Source organism: Rhyacophila brunnea, unplaced genomic scaffold (genome assembly GCF_057557595.1).
Source record: "Rhyacophila brunnea isolate RB1 unplaced genomic scaffold, BYU_Rbru_1.0 scaffold_11, whole genome shotgun sequence".
Lineage (NCBI taxonomy): Eukaryota > Metazoa > Arthropoda > Insecta > Trichoptera > Rhyacophilidae > Rhyacophila > Rhyacophila brunnea.
The window spans coordinates 2,536,807-2,560,708 of NW_028232763.1; the positions used below are offsets into that span (position 1 = coordinate 2,536,807).

The window sequence follows — 23,902 nt, forward strand, 5'->3', positions numbered from 1 at the left end:
TGTTTCAAAATTGTTTGAAACGGAGAGATATTTTTGAAATTTTGTTGTGGGGCCGCTCAAAAAAAATATTTAAATACCTAAGAATCCTAAGCCGACTCATTACATATGAAAGGATTGATAAATCATTTCGTGCTGTTCTTGGAAATTGCCTTATATGTATTATATATCACGTTTAAAATCATACAGTCAATTTTTTTTACCCACCTAATATATAATATTATCCTCACATAATATATACACACACGTATACATACCTACATCTACATTAAAATTTTCTAACCGCCCACCGGTTCCACAGGAATGGTGCTTTATAAAATAGGGAAGTAATTTTACTTTCTAAAATTTATAAAACAGAGTTACAACAAATTCAAGCATATAATAATAATTACTTGCCAAACACTTCATGTCAAACTTTCGGTAAGTTTGGAAGAATAAATCTTTATAAAACAATTTACTGTAGTTAAATCTATTTTTTTATGTATACTTTGCATACAAAGAAGCATGAAGTCTGATGAAATTACATTTAATTAATAAAATTATTAATGAGATTTCTGAGGCTGATGCTGCGAAACTAAATACTGGATATCTGGCTCAATTTTTGTGAAGAACAAGCGAAGGTCTCCTCTTTCGGAAATATTCAGGCGGTTTCTTTCTGTAGTCATAATATGATTAACAGCACTAAAGCCTGATTCCACAAGATATGAGGTAGGGAAAGGTATCATTATACAGAATATGGAACAGAATAGAATACGCTGGACAAATGCCGTCATCCAATGGTACCCAAGGGGTACGAAACGGCCACAGGGTCGCCCTAAAAGCCGCTGAATTGACGAACTGGTAAAGTTCGGCGGAAATACGTGGCAGCGAACGACACAGGACCGAGAGAGTTGGAGAAAGCTTGGGGAGGCCTTCATCCAGCAGTGGATTGACCCCGGCTGATGATGATACAGAATATAATTTTCCACATATTTGGATATAAGACAGACATTTTTTTTTTATTTTGCCATAGGTTTTCATATCCATTTTATGTTTATTTATGTTTACTTTTTTCATCATATCTAATTTCTAACTTTTTAAATTGTCACGGGGAATTTTAAGAAAACATAATGAAAATGTTTTTAAAACCCCTACCGTCCACCATGAAAGCTGGAACGCCCACTAGTGGACGGTAGGGACCAGGTTGACTACCCCTGAATTCTACATACATACATCCAAAATAAAATAAAAATCGATCCTCTATAGTCTATAACATCGATATTTGAAGGTAGTTCAGGGTATTCAAGATTCAGAATCACGGGTTCCGATTTCAAAATAATCAGGATAGTTATTGTGTGTTTTATTTTCAGGCGATGCGATCATCCTCAACTGCCAGGCGGAGGGCACTCCCACGCCGGAGATCCTCTGGTACAAGGATGCGAACCCTGTGGAGCCTTCTGCTACTATCGGCATCTTCAACGACGGCACCGAGCTTCGCATCAGCAACATCCGTCACGAGGACATCGGCGACTACACCTGCATCGCCCGCAATGGTGAGGGACAGGTTTCCCACACTGCAAGGGTGATAATTGCGGGAGGCGCCGTCATCACGGTAAATCATCACCATCAACAAGCAACCAAAACGACTTCCAAAACGATCAATTTAATCTATTACTTAATATTCTAAAAAAAAATGTGGAAGCATCAAAATTGCGAGTCTTCATAACTAAGCTGATCATTAACACTCTTTCAATCTCACCGAAAGGAAAATAATACTATACATGTTTCAGTACGATTCAATATTTTAATCTAACCTTCGATTTGAATGGCATTATCTTTATTCTAAATTTAAAATTTATATCACTTAATCAACAAAATTTATTTACGATAAGTTTCCTCTGCTTATATACATAATAGCAGTATCACCCGGCGCTGCCCGGGTGTGAAATGGTTTAATATATGAAAATAAAAATTCAAAATTTAATACGTAGAGTACAAATGATTGAATTTAAAAAAGTAAAAAAATATCATATTAGAGATTATTTAAATATCTTAAAAAGTAGTACATATTCAATTTATTATTTTAAAGCTTTTCTATATAATATAAATATCCAATCCATTTTCGATATACAATATTTGTGGCTTTTCCATTTGGTGCCAAAATATATAGATTTTTACTTCTCCCCACTCTTTATGACGCTACATACTGCGCGTGTGGATTTGTATAAAGAAAAACCGACACGACAATACAAACATACAAATATATTTTCGAAATGACAGTATAAATAGATTGATAATGGGTCAAAAAATACAAATCGTTTAAACTACTAAGTAACATTTTATTATCATGTTTTTGAATCTCTATGGAACCCTGCATCTCACCCATAAACTCTCGCTATAACTTCTCTTTCTTCTCAAATATTCTAAGAATAAGAAACAACATTCGTTCGCATTCAACTAAAACCACTTAACAATAATTATAATCGTAATAATGTCGACTAAAATTCAAACTAGGATATTTTAATATACCTACTTATTTATTACACCATTGCCAAGAAGAAATTGTGTCACACGTTCTGTCTTGAAGGAACCAGTAGTACGTTGGATGGTTAGAATGGGTAGCCTATAAGGGTTTGAAAACGATAGATTTACATCAAGAAAGCATCAAACAAAATACTGCCGATACACAAATTTAATAATGCGCCTGTACACTGTATTTGCTTGCAGAAATAGTGTGTATTTAAAACTATCACGATAATAACTGTGTACACGTAAAAATGCTGACTATCTCGCCAATATCATTCTTCAAGAGTAAGCGAGACGAGATGTTGTCATTTTACAGTACTATCTGACAGATCATGAAAATCGGTTAACCTCAAAATGAGTCTACGCGTAGGTTCTATTAGTAATAATTTATGTGCGTACACATCTGCGACTTGCGACAGTGACAAGATTTACAGGTGACGCGCGAGAACAACTTACTGTTATTTTACGCGCACGCCACTAAACACCTTATAGGTATACCGCCTCGATTACCTTTGTGTTCGCTAAAAAACCGACACTGTCATAGACCAACGCTAAAGTGTTTTCGGCGCGTGTTCAAAACAATGTTCACACCTAAACCGCGAATTCTGTCATATCACATTCTCGACTCGAGTGATTACATTGAAAATATATTAAAATCAATTAACAACTTAATTAACACATCCATAAAAAAATTGAATTTATAAAAACAGACCAGTTTTACTACTGCCATCAAATAGATCAACCGCAAGATAGACAGCAGCATGTAATACCGCATATATTAATTGTATTACGTAATTCTTTGAAAGATAAAATACTTAAAAACACAAAATAGCAAGTACCGCAATGTTTGATGGTTTAACAGAAATAAAATACCCAATTGAAAAAAAACTGTTAATCACCTAGTAAATGAGCAGAAATTATCAAAATTAATAGACTATGTAAGTATCCATTTGATATGATAAAAATTGATTAAGTATAGTTGAATTGAAGTTAATAAATTGTATTATTTACCAATACATTTCGACTGTGTTTAGGAAAAAAGGCGTAACCCTTGATTTTTCAAAAAGTGCTTTTATTAGATATTAATAATGTATACAACTAAATACACGTTCTATAAAAAAGAAGTAAGCCGCAAATGCCGAATTATTATCTAAATTCAGGTTTTAATTGAGATTAATTAAGTTTTAATTTAAGGAAAAAAGCATTTACCGTGAATTTTAATGATTTTTCTGTAATAACTTCTTTAATTATTATTTGATCGAAAATATATTACACCAAATCAGCAATCATCATGCACCCAATGTATGTGCCTATTTTAAAAAAAATATTAAACTAAAATCATTCAAAAAACGTTTTTTGACACTCCTGTAAAATTTGTTCTGTGAGGGTTACGCGCTTTTTCCTAAACACGGTCGGTTTGAATACACAATAAAAGTGTATTATAATTAGTGAAAACAGTAAATATAAATAAGATATACTGATAATAATAAATATTTCTTTTTATTAGGTATAATGATTTAATTAATTGATGTATAACGTCCTGAAACATGTATAATTAAAAGTGACCTTTAGTGTTATTGTAAGGTGACCATGATTATCTCGTGACATTTTTTTTCTCCAAAATCCAAAATTAACCGATGACTGTTTTGGGAGTGTGTAAACTTCCGATTCCCCGTCGTCTTTTTTTTTGTTTTTGACTTCATTTATTTTCCGTTTCTGTCGTCTGGCATTTTCTTTTGTTAATTTTTATTGGTAAACTTTTTTATGTTTTTCCTCGCTGCGGACTTTGCGTGTTGCGCCTTTGGGCGCGGACTGAGGGAGCATTTCCGACGATGTATATTAACATTAATAATACGGGGTCGACTATTAATTATTTGTTATTGTCCACTACCCTACCCCAATAACGGGAAAGTTGCAAAATCGTCATTATTTTACACCATTCGTGCATACATAAAATTATAGCCATAGAACATTAACTAGGTAAATTAAATAATCGAAAACTAAAATTAATCTCTAAAATAAAATAGCTACTGTTCGTTTATGAGGAATACAGCGGCAAACACATTTTGAAAATAGCCGATATACTGGATTATTTGTTAGGTTAACCTAACCTAACCTAACCTAACCCAACCTAACCTAAACTAACCCAAACTAACAAATAATCCAGTATTTCGGGTATTTTCAAAATGTGTTTTCCGCTGTATTCCTCATAACCAAACTGTACCATATAATAGTATCGAGAGAGGAAACACGAGGAGATAGTTTAACGAGTTGTATTCTATAAAAAAAATATTTTATTTGCAATTTTAAAAAAAAACCGTAATATACAGACTAATTGAGCTTCATAATGCACTGTTATCCAGATTTATAATCCACTTAAAAAGAAGTAGATACCTACTCAGCAACAATGTATTAAAATTTAAGTGTTTCTCAAACTTTCTCATGGTACAGTCCCCTAAATATATTTTTTTTAAATTACGTCTACTAGAAAACAATTTTTGTGCATTTAAACATAAAACGATAATTACACGGACAAAAGCGATATATTATTATCAGTAAACAATAATCAAAATTTAAAAATATGTTTTATCCGAAATAATGAACCGCAAGCAAAAGTATTTACAAATTTTAATCACTTTTTCATAATTTATAAAAAGCAAAAAATATGTTTTAAGGATGTTGGTTTTTTTTCACGATTCAACCTTATAACTGCCAGCCATTTTTACTGTGGACACTTCTAGGCCAGCTATTTTTAGAATAAAATAAAATAAATCCCTTAAAAAATATGAAATAGAAACAGAATGATAAATATTTATAAAAACTTACCAAATCAACATGTTTCTTGAGTTTATCGGGAATATTTTCACATTAAAATGATAAATATTGTTTATAAAATATACATAAACAGTTTATTCAGATGTTATGACGTTTACAAGAAAGCACGATTTAACTCGTCCATAACCTAACGCGACTTACGTGCTTTGACGAGTTAACTCGGTTCTGGCAGTGATCGGATTTCTAAAACTATCCAAGATCTGGGAACACTACACTGATGCGTGGTTAGATAATTAGTTATATATTATAGCAAGTATATATAGGGTGGTGCAATCCTCGGAATGGAGGGCTAGTACTAGACTCAGTTGATAACAATAATCAGTAATTGATATTATGTATTAGGAATAGAAATCGTTGCCATGTGCAATACATAACCTAAATATCGCATTTATCACAAAACTACAATCCTCTGTTGGTACTATAGTCGTTAACGCCATATTATGTATAAAAAAAGTATTTCAAGAAGTTTATTACCTTGTTACGAATTAACTTTGAAAAGTTTTAAGACTGTTTGTTTTAGATTGTATATAATATATTATATATATATATCAAAACGGCGTAACTAACATTGTAACAGAATATAATTTTTAGCGTCATGCAGGCCCTGTTAGCAAGAGTTTATTATTTTATTTTAGTCTCCTGTAAAGTAGATAGTTGCAAATTGTCCCTTAATACCGATTGGCTTAATAATCCAAATAGTATTTATTTATTTAGTCTGAATTTTCCCAGTCCGTAACCAAAGCGCTATCAGAATTTCCGCAGCTTTTTATATTCCAATATGTTTCGTTTTTTTTTTTGTTTTCGTTTTTTTTGTATTCGGTGTATAGATGTCCCCTGTTGATACAATAATTGGCAATAACAATAATAATAATTCAATGACAAGAAATTATCAAAACTTTCTCCAATGGAACGTAGCAGTACATGATCATATTGTAACTCTGAGGCGCTCGACCTGAATCGCTCCCAAATGTCACCTATTGCAACATGTCCAGTGGCCGTGTGGGAATCCCCTGGTGCTTCTGTACACCCCCTTCCCCGTCTCGCCATCATCTCGCCTCATTCGACTCACGCCGTTTTCTCAACATCGATCCATGCCTTATTTTTTGCCCTCTTAATTATTTGCACAATCTCTCTTTCAATGATCATGCGTTTTGGTATTCATTTGTATGGTTGACATAATGGGAGATTTTTCACAATGACTAGCACCTTTTACTAACGATGTCTCAATTTTAAATTTGAATTCGAATACTAACCGTCTACACTCTACACATCATCAACATACTTACACATATTTTTATCTGTATCAAGTGGGAGTGTAATATAGTGGCGAAGGATGGAGGTAGGCTGTGTAGATCCGAAATAAATAATACACACAAAATTTTGTCAGATAAGTATTTATTTGTTTTCATTGAACTTAAGAATACAAATTGCAGATAGTTTTGGATAGTTTTCAAAATTCAATTAAAACCTGCCTTAACCATCATTGACGCCCACGATAGCCGAGCGGTTTGCGCGTCGGCTTACAATGTCGTGGGTCCCAGGTTCGAATCCTAGGTCTGGAAAATCCACATACCTATTATTTTTTGTGTTTGAAGTCATAGTATGGATCTAATAGGTTGAGCAAGTTGCTAACATCCATTTCTCATAAAAATAAAAATTTCTTAATACAAACCTTCACTTATTTGAGGATCATAATATAAGATCAAACATGGTTATAAAAAAGGTGAAAAAAACCATCAAGGTTGGGTGTAGAGATCCGATAAAAATATTGTACACTTTTATGACATTCAATTAAGAGTACACATTGCAAATTGTGTTGTTTGATTTATTAAACTCATGTGACCACTGCCTAAACCAAACCATAATAGATAGACGAATATATATTTTTTAAAATATCTATTATAGCTTGGTTTACACATGTTTAAATTGAATTTTTAAAACTAACCAACACTATCTGCAATACGTATGACTGACAAAGTTTAGTGTGCAAGATTTATGTTGGAACTCAACAGCGTACCTCCATCCTTCACCACTTGGTAATAATAATATCTACTATGGACTAAAAATTACGAATCATGCAATTAACTGATTCCCATAAAAAAAAAAAAAGATACCCCATCTAATGATTAAACCTGGACAAAGAGTAGATTATTGCGTGTTTTATAAAACAAATCATATTTTTTCCCTCTGTTTATGTTGCGTCAAAATATAATGCATAATATGTCAGTAAATTGTATTTGATTGCATAATTATTATCTCGTAATTCTGTCACGTCTGTAATACATATTACACACAAACTTCCATTTATAAGACATTCCTCTCATCAATGAAAGCTCTTAGCATAATATACATATTATTATATTATGTCTTATACCCAAAGTTCTGAATTTTACTAAACACTATTGACAGTAAAGTTGTATACTTACTTCAAATTGTGTACATTCTTCAGTATTATTTTTCTTTATAAAAAATCGCAGTTTTTCTCAGTTATCTTTCTATCTGAATATATCCACATTACTGGATTATGTAGGCAACTACCCCTTTTATTCACTTGATATGTTTCTCTACGAGAATTAAAATTGTTTATTTATTATAAACATTTATATTGCCCAAAGAATTTCTGTATTTTTACACTTCTAAACCTTTATATAATACATATATCTAATCACACTCTTTATGGATTCATATATCCTCAGAATAGATATGTTGCGTCAAAATATAATGCATATGTCAGTAAATTGTATTTGATTGCATATTGTCTCGTAATTCTGTCACGTCTGTAATACATATTACACACAAACTTCCATTTATAAAACATTCCTCTCCTCAATGAAAGCTCTTAGCATAATATACATATTATTATATTATGTCTTATACCCAAAGTTCTGAATTTTACTAAACACTATTGACAGTAAAGTTGTATACTTCAAATTGTGTACATTCTTCAGTATTATTTTTCTTTATAAAAAATCGCAGTTTTTCTCAGTTATCTTTCTATCTGAATATATCCACTGGTTTTTGTAGGCAACTACCCCTTTTATTCACTTGATATTTTTCTCTACGAGAATTAAAATTGTTTATTTATTATAAACATTTCTATTGCCCAAAGAATTTCTGTATTTTTTAAACACTTCTAAACCTTTCAATACGTCTATCTAATCACACTCTTTATTGATTCATATATCCTCAGAATATATATTATGTATTCCGTATAATTACTACAATAAAACTTTCAGCTGGTTACCAGGAATTTCACACTATAAATTTACACACACACACCCACATTATATAACTCATTATAAAAATGTATTTAAATCAAGCACTCATTGTTAAACTGTTCTCAGGTTTAACCATGCCTTCTGTCGTTATTCCAGATGATAATCATTGTGAAAATATTATTCCGCCAATGAATTTAGTGTTTAATAGTACGAATCAAAAAAAACTTGATGTTGTGTTTAGTGTTACAAGTAAATAAAATTACTTAAAAACAAATAATGTTAGATAAATCACGAGTGACGTCATAATTACACGCAAATTATCTGCATTTTACGCAAATCGCGGATTATTATTATAAAAAATAATTTCGCGCGTGTGTCGATCGTACCTATGCGTTAAACGCACTATGTATAGCAACGCGAGTGTTAATTATTGTACTCACACTGTTTTATCTGACATTATTTTTTTAATAAAAATTGGGCTAATTGTGTATTTTTACGAATTCATTGGCAGATTAATTAAAAAATATATTAATATGATACATTGTAAATGTCAATAATAATGAATTAAACTAACTTTGATAAATATTATTATTATGTCACTGAAAGTATTGCTGTATATTTCATGTTTAGCAACATTTCAGATGAAACAAAAAATATTGTCAGTTCCTATGCACCTAATAATATGTTTATGCTTAAAACTTAGATTTAAATCTATATTACGAATAGTACAGAACTGCACCTAAGTGTAAATATATGACAATATGACAGAATAAAAATATATTTGCATGGAAAATACTATTAATAACGTCATATTTATATCTCTCCTGGAAAATTGTTCGAAATGAAATATGCTGTGTACGCATAGTGTATAATTGTATGTATATATAGATAATCAGCCCTGTTTTTATAGTTCACAATCCTAGATCGATATATTTAGCATATAATAGCATTCACCATTCCTGCTTAAAAATAGAACACATTACGATATTCATTATATTCGAAATTAGTAAAAAAAAAACTACTTAACTATGGATGATTTTAATCAATAGGTGTAGATAATATGTAGGTATGTATTATATCAGATTTTATGGGACAAATCTTGATTTTAATAATACTGAAATAAAATCAGCGCAATTACAACAAAAAAAAACACTGCTTTTAATTAACTTTCTTCTTGTATATAATATATTTATACATATATAATATAACAAAATTCATATAGCTTTATTTCATAACTCATCCATGTCTCTATTCTTCTAGTTTTGTACCTCTATATGTTATCACTTCTCTGTTATATCGGTGTCCAATACAACCCGAATATAACAAGACCAGCATGCAATGCTTTTACACAAATTTAGAAAGTATAACATTAATATAAATGTAAAAGAAAATAAATTTATATAGAGTTGCGTAAGTGTTATATTGTAAAATCGACGCCTAGCTTGAAATTATACACGCCATATCCGTAGGAAAAAATATATCGTCACAATCATAATATGCCAACCTCTGGAAAATAATTTTAAAAACAGCTTAAACAACGGCTAATATCGAAACTTCTGCACAATTTCTCAATATTAACAATATTCAACATTCATAACTTGAAAACACTTCAGATATAATATACCCACTAGAAAAATCTAATCTAAAATATAACATTTGGAAGACTTTCTTTCAATTTTCAGTTAACTTAATTAACAAAAAGAAACAAATATATTATTCAACATACATAACTTGAAAACACCTTAGATATATATACACCCACTAGAAAAAATAATATTTAAAAAAAATACGATGCTTGACGGGTTTGAACCCGTATTACCACTGGTATCGCGCCAACTGTGCAATAACCAATTATGCTACGAGCTTCCTATCTAATTACGACAATTTATACTTATATCTTCTGAATTATTCATTGAATAAAAGAAATGGTTTATTAAAAATTGTTAGCATGTTCAAGTAGACGTTATAACTAAAAATATTTAGCTAGAACCGGGCGTCGGTTAGTAATTAAGATAATTAATATTCCTTGATTTAATACACAAAAACCGACAGTCAATAATAGCGCAATTTAATAAGCATTTCATGTATGACCTACTAGTTTAAATTGTCGTAATTAGATGGGAGGGTCGTAGCATAATTGGTTAATATGCAGTTGGAGCGATACCAGTGGTTATACGGGTTTAAATCCCGTCGAGCATCGTATTTTTTTAAATATGATTTTTTCTAGTGGGTGTATAATATCTAAAGTGTTTTCAATTTATGTATGTTCAATAATATATTCGTTTCTTTTTGTTAATTAAGTTAACTGAAAGTTGAAAGAAAGTCTTCCAAATATTATATAATCCTAAGGCCAGTTTTGCCTTACATTGGTGCGCCAAATATTGGATAATGTATATATTATATTCTCTTTTTCATTCTATACAACTCATATTATGTAGTCCAGGGAACTCATAAATAATGTGAACTGAGTTACCTAACGGGTAAGGAGTAAACTTAAACACGTGTCAAGAATACGTCATGTGTCGAATACTGACAACTGCTCTCGGTTTATGCATTGACGCTCATTTAATATTGGTGTATTACACACACTATTGCACTTGCATAATGCGTGTTTCATTTTCGTAGGATACTTACACATTCAAAACCCTGCATGAAAATGTAGCGTATTGAATATAGCCTACTTTGTTTTCCCACCACCGTCATGTATGTACAGCCGTAGATATGTACGGCCGCCTTCCATGACGCTATAAACGTGTCTGAAAGAAGTGATTTTAAGTGCTCATTCCGTCTCGAGACGGAGCCGCGCGGGACTGATGCTACAACCATGATTAGCTTCATTATTTTTGTTATGTATACACTAGAATAATTTTTATAATTTCCTTGTGCTCTTCTCTCTCCGGCACTTTGCATTAAAAAGTAACTTTTTTAAACTCAGTCAGAGCAGTATCTTTTCACATCGCCAATGTAGGGCCACGTGATACGCTCGATTAAGACCGAGTGTGGTGCGTGGCGGGTTTTGGTTTCGAGGGATTAACTTCAATGTTACAACCATGCACCGTAGCGCTTAAAGAAGGAAGTTAAGAAAGGAAAAAAATAGCCTATCGGAATTCTATTTATTATCAGCTGTTCTGTGATGTAGTCCAAAGAAGCAAGTTGTTTCGATATAGGTATTCTGTCTTCAAGTTACGCAAATCGCTGTCTATGTTGTTGGAATTTTCGTTGGACTTTGGCATATTATCAGTGTCGAGATATCTCCCGGAGGCTTGCCCGCGCATACCGACGCGCCGCCCTAATCTTTATCGGCTTAAAGATGCCGCCGACCAACCAGACGAAGCTGGAGGGCGAGAAGGTGCAGTTCTCGTGCGAGGCGAAGGCCCTCCCCGGCAACGTGACTGTCCGCTGGTTCAGGGAGGGCGCCCCCGTCAAGGAGGTGGCCTCGCTCGAGACCAGGGTCACCATCCGGAGGGACGGCTCGCTCGTGGTCAACCCTGTGGCGGCCGACGACTCCGGCCAGTACCTCTGTGAGGTATCCAACGGAATAGGCGAACCACAGAGCGCCTCTGCATATTTGAATGTTGAATGTGAGTATTAATCTTATTTTCTTCTTCTTTTTCTTATCCATTGCCTCTACAAACCGGTATCAATTCGTGGTTGTTTTCTAGATTCAAATTCTCAATTCGTATCTCGGTCTCTTGATGCCGGAATTGGAGGAAAAATGAAATTTTGTTATGAAAAAATACTATCACTATTCATACCAAAATCGATCAGACACATTAAATTGATTAAATGATACGATGGCCGAGCGGTAACATGTTGTGAGTCCTGTGTTTGAATACCGGATCTGATAAAATTTACATGTTGTTATTCAATATGCGTTTGGAGTCAGAATATGGGCCTGTAGAATAGGTTGAGCACCTGGCTAACATCCATTTCTCGTAAAACAATAATCTGTTAATATAAACCTTGGGATTGAACATGGTGATGTGTGATATGTAAAAATATATATATATATATATTTTATTGGCATGTCCGATACTAATAATATCATAACATGGGTCTCCACAGAGTGGAAGTTTTGTATTAACAGATTTTGTTTTTTATGATAAATGTATGTAAGCCGCTTGCTCAACTTAATAGGTCCATACTCCGAGGCATACACAAATTGAAAAACAATATGACATGTACTTGCCAGACACAGGAATCAAACCTAGGACCCGCGACGTTATAGGCCGACACTTAAGCCGCACGACTACGAGCGTAATTCTGTCGATTAAAGGTTTGTATTTTTCCATATGGATCATTTTTGGCCACCCAGATTTAACTCACCCTAAAACCAAAAACATGTTACCTAACTCATTGTTTCTAAAAATATTTCGTGAGATTATTTTACTGAAAGCGTGTGACGTCTGTATGCGTTAAAGTGATTTTGCTGATTTCGATGATTCCCTCTTCCAGATCCAGCGAAAGTGACATTCACCCCGACCGTTCAGTACCTGCCCTTCCGCCTGGCTGGAGTGGTCCAGTGCTACATAAAAGCTAACCCTCCGCTGCAGTACGTCACGTGGACCAAGGACAAACGGCTGCTCGAGCCCTACCAGACCAAGGATATCGTCATCATGAACAACGGCTCCCTCCTCTTCACTAGGGTCAATCAGAACCATCAGGGAAGATACACATGCACGCCTTACAACGCTCAAGGCACTCAGGGCTCATCGGGTGATTATTTTTTCTCAAGACATTTAATAAATTTCACTACGCTCTTCTCATTGCTCATCTAAAAATTGCTTGTCATCATTACCAATATCACTACCCTAGGGTGCATATTGCAGGAGATGACACTTTACAAAGAAGGTTTGCAAACCGAATGGAAATGACTGGAGTAGTATTCAACCCTCCCAGTTGTGTTCATACAGAACTAGGGCTGAATTAAAAAAAAATACTGACAAAATCTGGACATTCATTAAGGGTGGACGTGCTCAGCGTGGGTCAAAATGGAGCTTTTATTCTATTTTCAAAGCATGATCCTGGACATTCCTGAAACGTTGTAGATAATCTATTTATAAAAATTTGAAGCCTTATTATCCTTTATATTTATTTTAAAAATTTGATGACTGCATAAAGTATTTTAATTACATAAAATAGTATTCTTTTAAACCTCTCGCTCTAATGTTTTAGAATGTAGTCATATTTCAGTACATAAATGTGCAGTGGTGTTAAGATTTTTTACATTTATTAATTTTTAAACGCATTTATAAAACCATCAGTATAATTTATGTCGACATTATTATAGTGAAATATTTACGATAAAAAATTATATTGTTAATCTCTGTGATCCCAAATTTTACAAGAATTAGGCATTTTATTATTCAAAAAATGGGCAAGATTAACACATTTGAAGATAATTCTAAAGATACTGATTATAAGCTATGTTTTTGACCATTAAAATCTGATAAACATCCTACGAATAATGATTGCTTTTTAATAATTATTGACCTAAGAATAAGGTAGTGTTTTTTTGAAATACGCCATTTCTTTTGGCATTCCCCAGTGGTTAAGCTACAACATACGGCCGTAGCCATAAATTGACAAACTAAAACTGAAGTAGGGAGTAAGAACATGTTAACGCGCGTGTTTGAACATGTACCTAACCGAAAACAAAATCTTTTTTTTTAATATGCCAAAAATATTATAATTTTGAAGGATTCGAGATGAAAAATTTTACTGTACCATAGTTTTTTCAAAAATAATATATTTTTTACTCTTTTGTACTATAATCAACATAGAAAAAGATGGCAACACTGGGATAGACATAATATTGTTTATTTTTTCCTCTGCAACGAATTCAGTCTTTTTTACCAATTGATATGGATTTTTTTCTTGTGACAATTAATAATTTAATTTTTCTGAATATCATTATGTATTTGTATTTCTTTGAATTATAAAAATATAATACCAATTTCCAACAAAAATATATTTGAAATGCACAGAATGTTTGAATTCAACACTATGTCATGCCTTAATCAACCTTTGCCGTAATCAAACCTGTCAGTAATAAATAGCGCCTGTTCAACGTTTGCGTTTTGACGGTACCTCTTTTTGGTAATTGAGGATGTCACCCGATGAAGACTACCACCTCATGCCAATCTACAAGAAAAGATTCTTACTGAAGATACCTGGCAAACCTGTTTTGTTAAAACAGAAACAAAGAGTTAAGAGAATGAACCATGCTGCTACTCGTCACATTTTAGACGAAGATGCAATGTTGGACCTAGCTTAATCTTATTCATAATATATTCTAAAGTATTCACCTCTTTAATTACAAAACGATATAATATTTAACTTGAATATTACAGGACCAATGGAAGTGCTTGTGCGCAAGCCGCCCGTGTTCACGCTGGAGCCGGACTCCATGTACCAGCGGAAGGTAGGCGAGTCGGTGGAAATGCACTGTGATGCGCTCGAAGCAGAGGGTACCCAGAAGCCCAACATCCAATGGCAACGCCGCGACGGAGTTGCTCTGCAGAAGAACAGGGTGCGCATCATCGGCGGAAACATCACAATCGACACACTCCGGAGATCCGACTTCGGCTTCTACCAGTGCGTCGCCTCCAATGAGGTTGGTGTCAAATCAACAATATGTTTTTGTTTTCTTAGTAGTTATTTACTTTCCTGTGAGTTAGGTAATATGGTAACAAAAATGGTTCTCATTGGTTATCCAGAAGTAAAGAAGAAACGGATTTGCTGGAAGTAGCGACTTAAGAGACATAACACCCTTTCTCAATGTTGGTGATTAGGGAGAGAGCTCCAGAGGATTGCACTGGCTGGAGGATACCAGTAGAGGAAGCCTATACTTGAATTGAGTTGTAATTATTTAATTATCTATGATCCAAATTATCCGACTTATCCGAAGCTATTTCGATTTTTATTAAATCGTCAAGATTATCTATGAATCTTCGTTGATATGAACTATTTATTAACTTACATTATTACAATAAGTTAGCCGTGTAAACTGACAAAACTATCTATCTCGCTCTAAAAGTTAACACAGTCAAGAGAGGTGCAGTTAAAAAATAGCACTTATTGTAACTATTACAGCTAAGTAACTTATTGTAAAAATTATAAACCTTAATACATAAATAAGATAAACTACCCTTCATAGCCGCCGATAGAAGCCTTGTTTATAGAATAGATGCACAGATTTGTTAATCGAATCAAGTGTATACTGTTAGTTTACCTAACTCAACCTGCATCAATTCAAAGATATAAATTACATGCAATATAATTAGGTATCATTATGTATGTACAGTAATACCTCGACTTACGCTACTCGGAGTTACATGGTTCTTTCAGTTCCACCAGAAGAGCACATAACAATTGCAAGCTGGACAGAAGGTCTCAGCTCAATTCAATAGACTCCAACGAAAAACGTTTTATAGCTACAAAGCAAGGAATAAAAAAGTTATTGGCTTGCTACCTAGAAATTCTGCGTGAAAAAAGTAGGCATTGTGTCGTCAGACGAATCTTTTAGATTTTATGAAGTCATCGACATCAATTTTGAACATAACTTGTTTATTTTTTTAATATCTTCTACTATGTACAACAATAGGTACTTACTGCAATTTTATTAAATATTTTACTTCTAACCTAGTGTTTTTGTCTGGGTCCCAATTAAACAAAATTTATATGTATTTATATGTAAAGTTATACCCCGACTTAGGTAAATTTGACTTCAGTGATTTTCATCAGACCCACCTATCATGTAACTTCGGGGTATTACTGTATTATCATTTTAACTGATTGCAAGAATACTTATGAACTTGTGATATTTTTTCAGGTGGCAACAATCGTAACAGCCACGCAATTAGTTATAGAAGGAACCCAACCTCACGCCCCCTACAACCTGTCGGGAACGGCCACCGAGTTCTCCGTTACCCTCGGCTGGCTGCCCGGCTACTCTGGAGGACCAGACTACAAACAGGACTATACCATCTGGTACCGAGAAGCTGGAACTTCGGAATGGATCAAAATTCCTGTTACTCCATCAGGGTCTACCCAGGTAATTTATTACACTTTGCCATCTTTTTCCTGTGCGATATCAGGTTATACTCTTTCCCTTTCAACCACCGGCCGCTCCCTCACATTCTTTCAAGCATATATGGTGCCATAATAAAGAAGAAGCACCTCTCAACGTTGTACTGGGAGTATCCTTTTTTTGGGTTCAAAGTTTTCATGCCTGATTCCACTGATGTTTCTAAAAATCAAGAGGTTCTCTTTTTATCAATTCATATTGAGTGTTTCAACCATACGCCAGGCCAAACCGGAAGCTATTGTGTGGATTGATGCCTTGTCATTTCCACTGTGACTTGTTATATGTCTAGTTCTGTGATTTTCTTTGTGATTTTAGCACTTTTATAATATAAACATTTAATATGTTATATTATTGTTCTTCAATCATTCGATATTATTCAACATTTCATTGATATTATAGTAATTATATCGATGTCTCAGTTCCATAGTACGATAAGTCAAAAATTTCAAGTTTTGAGTTATGTTAGCCATTATATTCGCATATCGCTTCTTTTTAGTACCACAAAATTACAACTCGAAAAAATTACTAGTTGTCCTCATAGGTTAGTCAAAACTTTGATCAGCCATTACTCAAAACTACTAAGCGATTAGCATGATAATTAAATGTGGTAATTAACTGGTCAACAGTGAAAGTATAAGTATCTAATGGCCACACGCCTGGCATGTCGCTAGCAGTGAAAAACTTTTAACGTATTCACAGATTTTGATATTTCTTATATATTCACTACTCACAAGTATTAGATGATTTGCAGCCATTTATTTTGCTATAATTCAGCTAATTTAGTGTGTGCCCAAACTGACAGTTGTCAATTTACGATTTTACTGCCAAAAGGCATCTCCAGCAGCTTACAGAAAAATGAAATCTCAATGAAACATAATTATTATAATAATGATGCCCTGTGGCTCTTTATTTTTTTGCCCTTTGCAAATCTTAATACAATAATAATATGATTGTAGGAAGTCATAGACACCTATGAATGCATTTGTAAAGATGAATTTGTTTTGTTTTTCAGGTGACCATAAATCGCCTGTCTCCAGGGACAACTTATGAGTTTGAAGTGATTGGCAAAAATACCATCGGCGAAGGAATGATGAGTAAAGCTATCACTATTAGAACATTAGGTAATTACGTCTTCCATTTATCACTTTTCTAATAAGTTTTTCAATTGTAACTATTATAAGTCTAATTTAAATTTAAATTTTGCCTCAAAAAACTAAATTTAACTTTTTCCTTAAAAATTTATTTTTAAATTTGCCTCACAAAATAATTTTAATTAAAAAATACTTTTTATAAACAGCTTTAATTAAAATTGACATTACATTACAATTTTATTAAATATACTACAATATTTTTTAGTTAAAGTTTAACATTTTCCTTGTATTTATGTAGGAACTATCTAACTCGTAAATTTTAAAGTATATAGGAACTTCTTCTAACAAATAACTAACAGCAAGACTTAACTCAGGAAAACCAGATAAATGTAACCAATTAACTTGTTAATAAAGATAACTTTAAACACCGCGATGGATTAGTTGGATGAGCGTTGTCTCTGAAACCATGGGTGTGGGTTCGAATCCTGCATCTAGCAAAAATCACATGTTGTTTGATCCAGATCAAAGACCCAATAAATAGCTATACCTTCAAAGAAAGCTGTTAATATAACCTTAACTTTTGATTCAATTTAATTTTATTGAAACAGTTATTGGTTGCATTTGCCCGTTCCTCCCTTTTATATGTTGCATATAATTTGATTAGTTAAACATAGTTAAATGATTGATTTGATTAATGAATTTTCTTATTTATTAACATTGAGGAGATAATATGTAACTTGATTTGAGTTATCTTTTTTGAGGCCGATATGTTTTTAATGAACTTTTGATTGATATAAAAGAAAACTATGGCGATTATAAGGAGTTGTTAGCGGACGACTTGACTTGTTCACGAGTGAGTTTTTGTGGTGGTCAGATGTAGGTCTACCCCGGAAGGTGGTTCCGCAGCCTCCCCCGACTGCGGCTGATGAAAAAGTTTTCCAACACGCTCCTGACGATGCCGGTACTAATATCACGCCCGACGTAACCTCGCTTATTTTCCTCACGCAATTAAAACCAAAACAGCATGAATACATGTTTCGCCACTTTAATGTTGTCAATGTGTTTTTCATCTAATTTTTTTATTTTATTTTTCATACATCTGTGTCATACAATCGTAACTTTATGCTTAATTAAAAGCTTGTTCCTGCGTTTATGTGCTCCGTTTTTAATCACTACGAAACAAACAATGCTTGCATCTAAATGTCAATGTACTATCATTTTTCTTTTCTTTGTTTTGTCGTCCAATTTATTTTTAATTTTATAACTATTAATTTATAGTCAATGAATCAGTCATTTACAACCAGGTTCTGTAAACTTGTGCGTGAGGTCCGGAGGATTTGCAAAAATCATCAACCTATACAAGATGAACTTGTTTTACAAACGAATAAAAGTTTTTGCGTGATTACTACTTACCTCAAAGCCAAACATAAAGTGATAATATTTATCATTTCTTGTTTACTCCTCTTGTACCTGTGAGCTTGCCAAGCAGGGGTTCCATGAGATTTATAAAGCGGGGTACTCATTAGCGAGCAGTAACTGTAACCGTTGCAGATACAGTAAGCAGTATGGATGCCAAATAATTATTTCGCGAACCTGCCGTGCTCGCAGCGATCGCTCATGGACATTGAATGTTATACCCGTTGCTCATCTTTTATCTTACATCTTTTTACATGAACATGGCTGCTGTGGGATGAGGAGAAGTGCCTACTTTTAATAATTGATGGTTTCAAAAATAGTGCTATGGGACCCAAAAGACAAAATTCGTCTGACATGATTCAGCTCAGAACGAACACTGCAAATTCGACGGCTCGCTATCGGTTACATGGAAATCATTGACGACTCGTCCACATCTATCTAGAGTAGGTTACAGTATCTGCAACAGTCACAGTTACAGCTCGCTAATGAGTACCCGGCTTAATATATTTAAAGGGTTCCTCCTATATTTAAAAGTTGGGAATTGCTGTCATAGACACATAATGATTGCAATTACAGTATGAATTTATAGGTTATGACTATTTCAAATATTGGAAAGTGATTTAAATTTAAATACGTATTCTCATTCTTACATGTTATTTATTTTTTAGCAACTTTAATAAATATTTTGCATGTCCCCCTTATTAATTATTTAATTAATTTCTTGTCAAGTAGTCCTTAATATGTGTACTTATTATAGATTAATAACTAGATTTTTACATTCATCATTCTGTAATGTATTTTGACAGTAGTTTTAGTTGTATTATCGTAATTTTTAATTCCGTTATCTTTCATAACACGTGTGTCTCTTACGCCTTTACTTATGCATTGTGCTTTTCCCCCTAACGTGAATGAATAAATGCAGCTCGAAACGACTGTCTTATACTTCCAAGTTTTCGGCTACATTTAAAAAAAAATAATCACAAAATCATAATCATTAAAACAAATTCATTTCGCCTTCATTAACAAAATTCTAACTCCGACCAGATGATGTGGAATCGCTACAATTCAAAATATGACCTTTCCTGTTTTTTTTTTTATTATTTTGTAACAATATAGTTTTTAGTTTGACTTTGGCTGAGCTTCAAAATCACATTTTTTGTTTTTATTTTGATTCCAGAAATAATTGATTATACTAGTCTTATTATTTTTCCGACCGATTCTACAGGAGCAATCTTATTACCGACGGTCTTACGACCTAAAGGTATTACCATCATTTATCAGTTATCCACTTTTTATGTTTAACCCATCACCACGGTTTGTTTGGCACACTCTTTACTAAATTACCACATTCCTTGTGTAAGAATAACATATCACGTTTTGAAATCAATGCACCCGCTAGGATTAAAATTTTAAGGTTATGCTAGATACATTAACATATTCTATCGTCATCTGTCGGATACTATATCCAAAACTCTCCACATGTTTCAACGGATAGACGTCACCACAAATCGCATGAAATAGCTAGTTTGGTGTATAATATATATACAGTTTGAATATTAAGAAATCATGTGGTGTTATACATGAGTACCTATCACACAGCAGGAGAAATAGCCAACCATACATTGTGGTAGATGTGGGTATACACAACGTATATTTGGCTATACTCCTTATACTCGGTGCATTCTTGCACCACCAGACTGATAGATTTGTGATAGTCACACGTTACCCCACCTGATTTCTTCATGTCAAACAAGTCCTTGAATTGAACAAGCTGTCGTAATATGCGGTGAGCCTAAATAGTATTCCTAACTATATCTTCACTGCTAAATACAAAAGATGAGCAGATTCCCATAGGTTCTGGTGGGCATAGTCAATAGTTTCAAAGTCCACTTCATGTTGGTCATTATTTATATTTATGTAATAAGTATCATATAATTATTTTGGAATCTATAAAACACCTCCACTATATAAAATAATATATTTTAAAAATTATGAATTAATTGCACATACAAAATGTGATCTCCCCATAATCCCCACGGTGGCCGCGCGGCTTAAGCGTTGGACTATAACGCCGTGGGTCCCAGGTTCGAATCCTGGGTCTGGCAAATACACATTTTGTTTTTCAATTTGTGGGTGTCAGGATATGGACCTAATAGGTTGAGCAAGTGGCTGACATCCATTTCTCGTAAAAAACAAAATTTGTCAATACAAACCTCTGCTCTGTGGAGGCCCATATGATCCTATTAGGATAGGAAGAAAGAATGTGATCTAAATAATACATAATTAATATGAATACGTGTATTAATTAAGGCGCTAAGTACCAAAAAAATAAAAACTGACATTTTTATAGTAAAATGTTCTACATACTAACGCCAATAACTTCAACTATAGTCTAAGTGCCTCAAGCAAGTCAAAAAAATACAGCAAAATAATTAAACCTGTCGACGTTGTAAGTCCGTTGGCGTGTTTTATTTATAATGGTGTAAGTAGCACTGCAGTGGTCAACGGCATCCAATATAAAATAGTTGACGATGGTGTGTTGACACTTGCGAATTCTTAATACCTAAAATTATAGAAGCTGCCGTGATTGCTTCACACTGTAAAAGTACATTTTTCAAAAGGTTTGCTTCATGAAATTTTACTGCAATGACTCGGTATTTTGTAACTACGGGCAATACTACTTTTTGGTACTTAGAGCCTTATTTAATACACGTATTCATATATCATCAGGGTTATTTGTTTACATAAATACAGATTATGTTTATAATACAGACTAACCATGTACACAGTGTACTAGCACACTTTCTTTGCTACTGGTTCAGTTACTAATAGCATTCTGGCATTTGAAACCTCGTGATCTAAATTCCCCATACATGTATTTATAATCCTCGAACCTCTTTCTTGCCTATACTCACTACCTTCAATAGGGGTTGTTGGAATGTGTTACAATCAATCCTCGTATAATAATTTGAAATCATTCCATGAAATAGATTCCATATTATTCGTTGTATCAATTTTGACTGTCTTCGGAATATCTCTCCACGCCTGCCTGTCCTGAGCGATTTTGAAAATCCAGTGTACTGGAGTCTCTACAAGATAAAACTACAAACTGTACCGTATTTGTCAGATGTCATCTTCTTCTATACCTTCAAATTTGTTGCTTAGGATCTCCCTCTTGAATATATCGTCATCTTCGTGAGTGCCTATTCTGAACCACAAGCCAAGATAGGTTTGATGCAAAGATATTGAAGAAAACCTTCTGGTATTAGAGATGGAGCCTAGGAAAATGAAGGCAAAAGGGACCACAAATTTTAATACAGACTGAACACAACCTAGGGTTCACTTTGCTTTTTGCTACTGAAACTGAAATTGCCTTTAGAGATTTATTTAGGGAAATCACAGAAGGCTCTATCAGTAGAAGATTTGAAATCTTTGGCTTAATGATAGGCTTACCATACATCCCGGCTTGACCGGGATTGTCCCGGTTTCATATATTGCCCCCGGCGTCCTGGTCGGTTTGGCATTTTGTCCCGGCTATTCCGCGTATGAATGATTGTCAATAATAAGTTGTCGTGCTTGACCGTAGTAGCGTATATGTGATGAGACAGCGGGGAAGGGTGCGAAAAAAGTACATTCCAGCGAGAAGTGCGGACTGGTACAATAAATAAATAAATTATTAATATTTTGATAATAAAAACACTACCTTCTGTTATAAATTCAATGACTTTATTGTGTATTACATAACCTAAAAATATTAACTAGCCGTGCAAATAAAATATACCAAAATGTGAATTGTATTCGAAAAACTGTATGGAGATGCTTGCAAGTAGTCGCTTATTGTATTATGACGTTATATCATATTTAATTTGAATAGTTACTGCATGTCTTGTATTTGTATTACGTGCTTAACATTATATATATTTATTATTTCCATATTCTGTCGAAGGTAAGCTCTTGGTATATTATCTCAATTAATCATTTTTAATGTTTTGTTGATATTTTATGGGAACAAATGTTTTATTATGTAAATTTTATGGCATTTGAATTATAACTGTCCGCCATTTTGATTATAAGGTCATCCATTTTGATTCCATGCTATCTGCGTTTTCATCACGACATTAAGCTTAAACCATTTTCAGTATGTAATAGTGTTTAATAATATTTAATCATGAATACATAAAATAATATCATTATAATAATTATTAAACTGTTGGTTTACCTGAAATCGTTTTAGTCTATTAAAATACTGACATCTAAAAGTATTAAATTCTTCATCTCATTTTCTTCTAATGTAGAAATAATATTTCAATTAATATTTCCATTTACAATTTAATTTATATCAGAAAGTAAATAAATTAAAATGACATTCTGTTATTTACCAAAAATTTATATTTGAATGATTCAATGTCTATTACTTACTTATATTATATTTTATCCACATGGTGGAGCAGTATTAAATTTTGTCGCCCCAAAAGCAAAAGGGCACTTGTGACATTTTGACTGTTTTGAGTTATGAATGACGTAGTTTTGTTCGTTATTTTTTTCTCTACATTATAGGCAAAATGGCATTTGTGGAACTAAATTCATGAAATCACAATCTACGAAAGAAAATTAAGGTCACATGAGTATTTGTAAACTAATCTTCAATTAATGGATAATAGAAACATAACATTTGCACGAGTTTGCCAGTCTATTCGCAGTGGTTACAGAAATAATATAAGAAAAGGATACTTTGTGTAATTATTTTAAAA

At 33.2% G+C, this 23,902-nt stretch overlaps 1 protein-coding gene across 1 annotated transcript in view; it reads left to right on the forward strand.

The window, feature by feature from the left end:
- Nucleotides 1-23,902, forward strand: part of tutl (immunoglobulin superfamily member turtle) — a 654,981-nt gene that overhangs the window by 620,126 nt on the left and 10,953 nt on the right. The window contains exons 7-13 of the mRNA XM_085958137.1: nt 1,347-1,588; nt 11,866-12,136; nt 13,011-13,271; nt 14,909-15,171; nt 16,390-16,611; nt 17,657-17,765; nt 18,610-18,696. Coding sequence (XP_085814263.1) covers nt 1,347-1,588; nt 11,866-12,136; nt 13,011-13,271; nt 14,909-15,171; nt 16,390-16,611; nt 17,657-17,765; nt 18,610-18,696 — 1,455 coding nt within the window. The remainder of the gene's footprint in view (nt 1-1,346; nt 1,589-11,865; nt 12,137-13,010; nt 13,272-14,908; nt 15,172-16,389; nt 16,612-17,656; nt 17,766-18,609; nt 18,697-23,902) is intronic.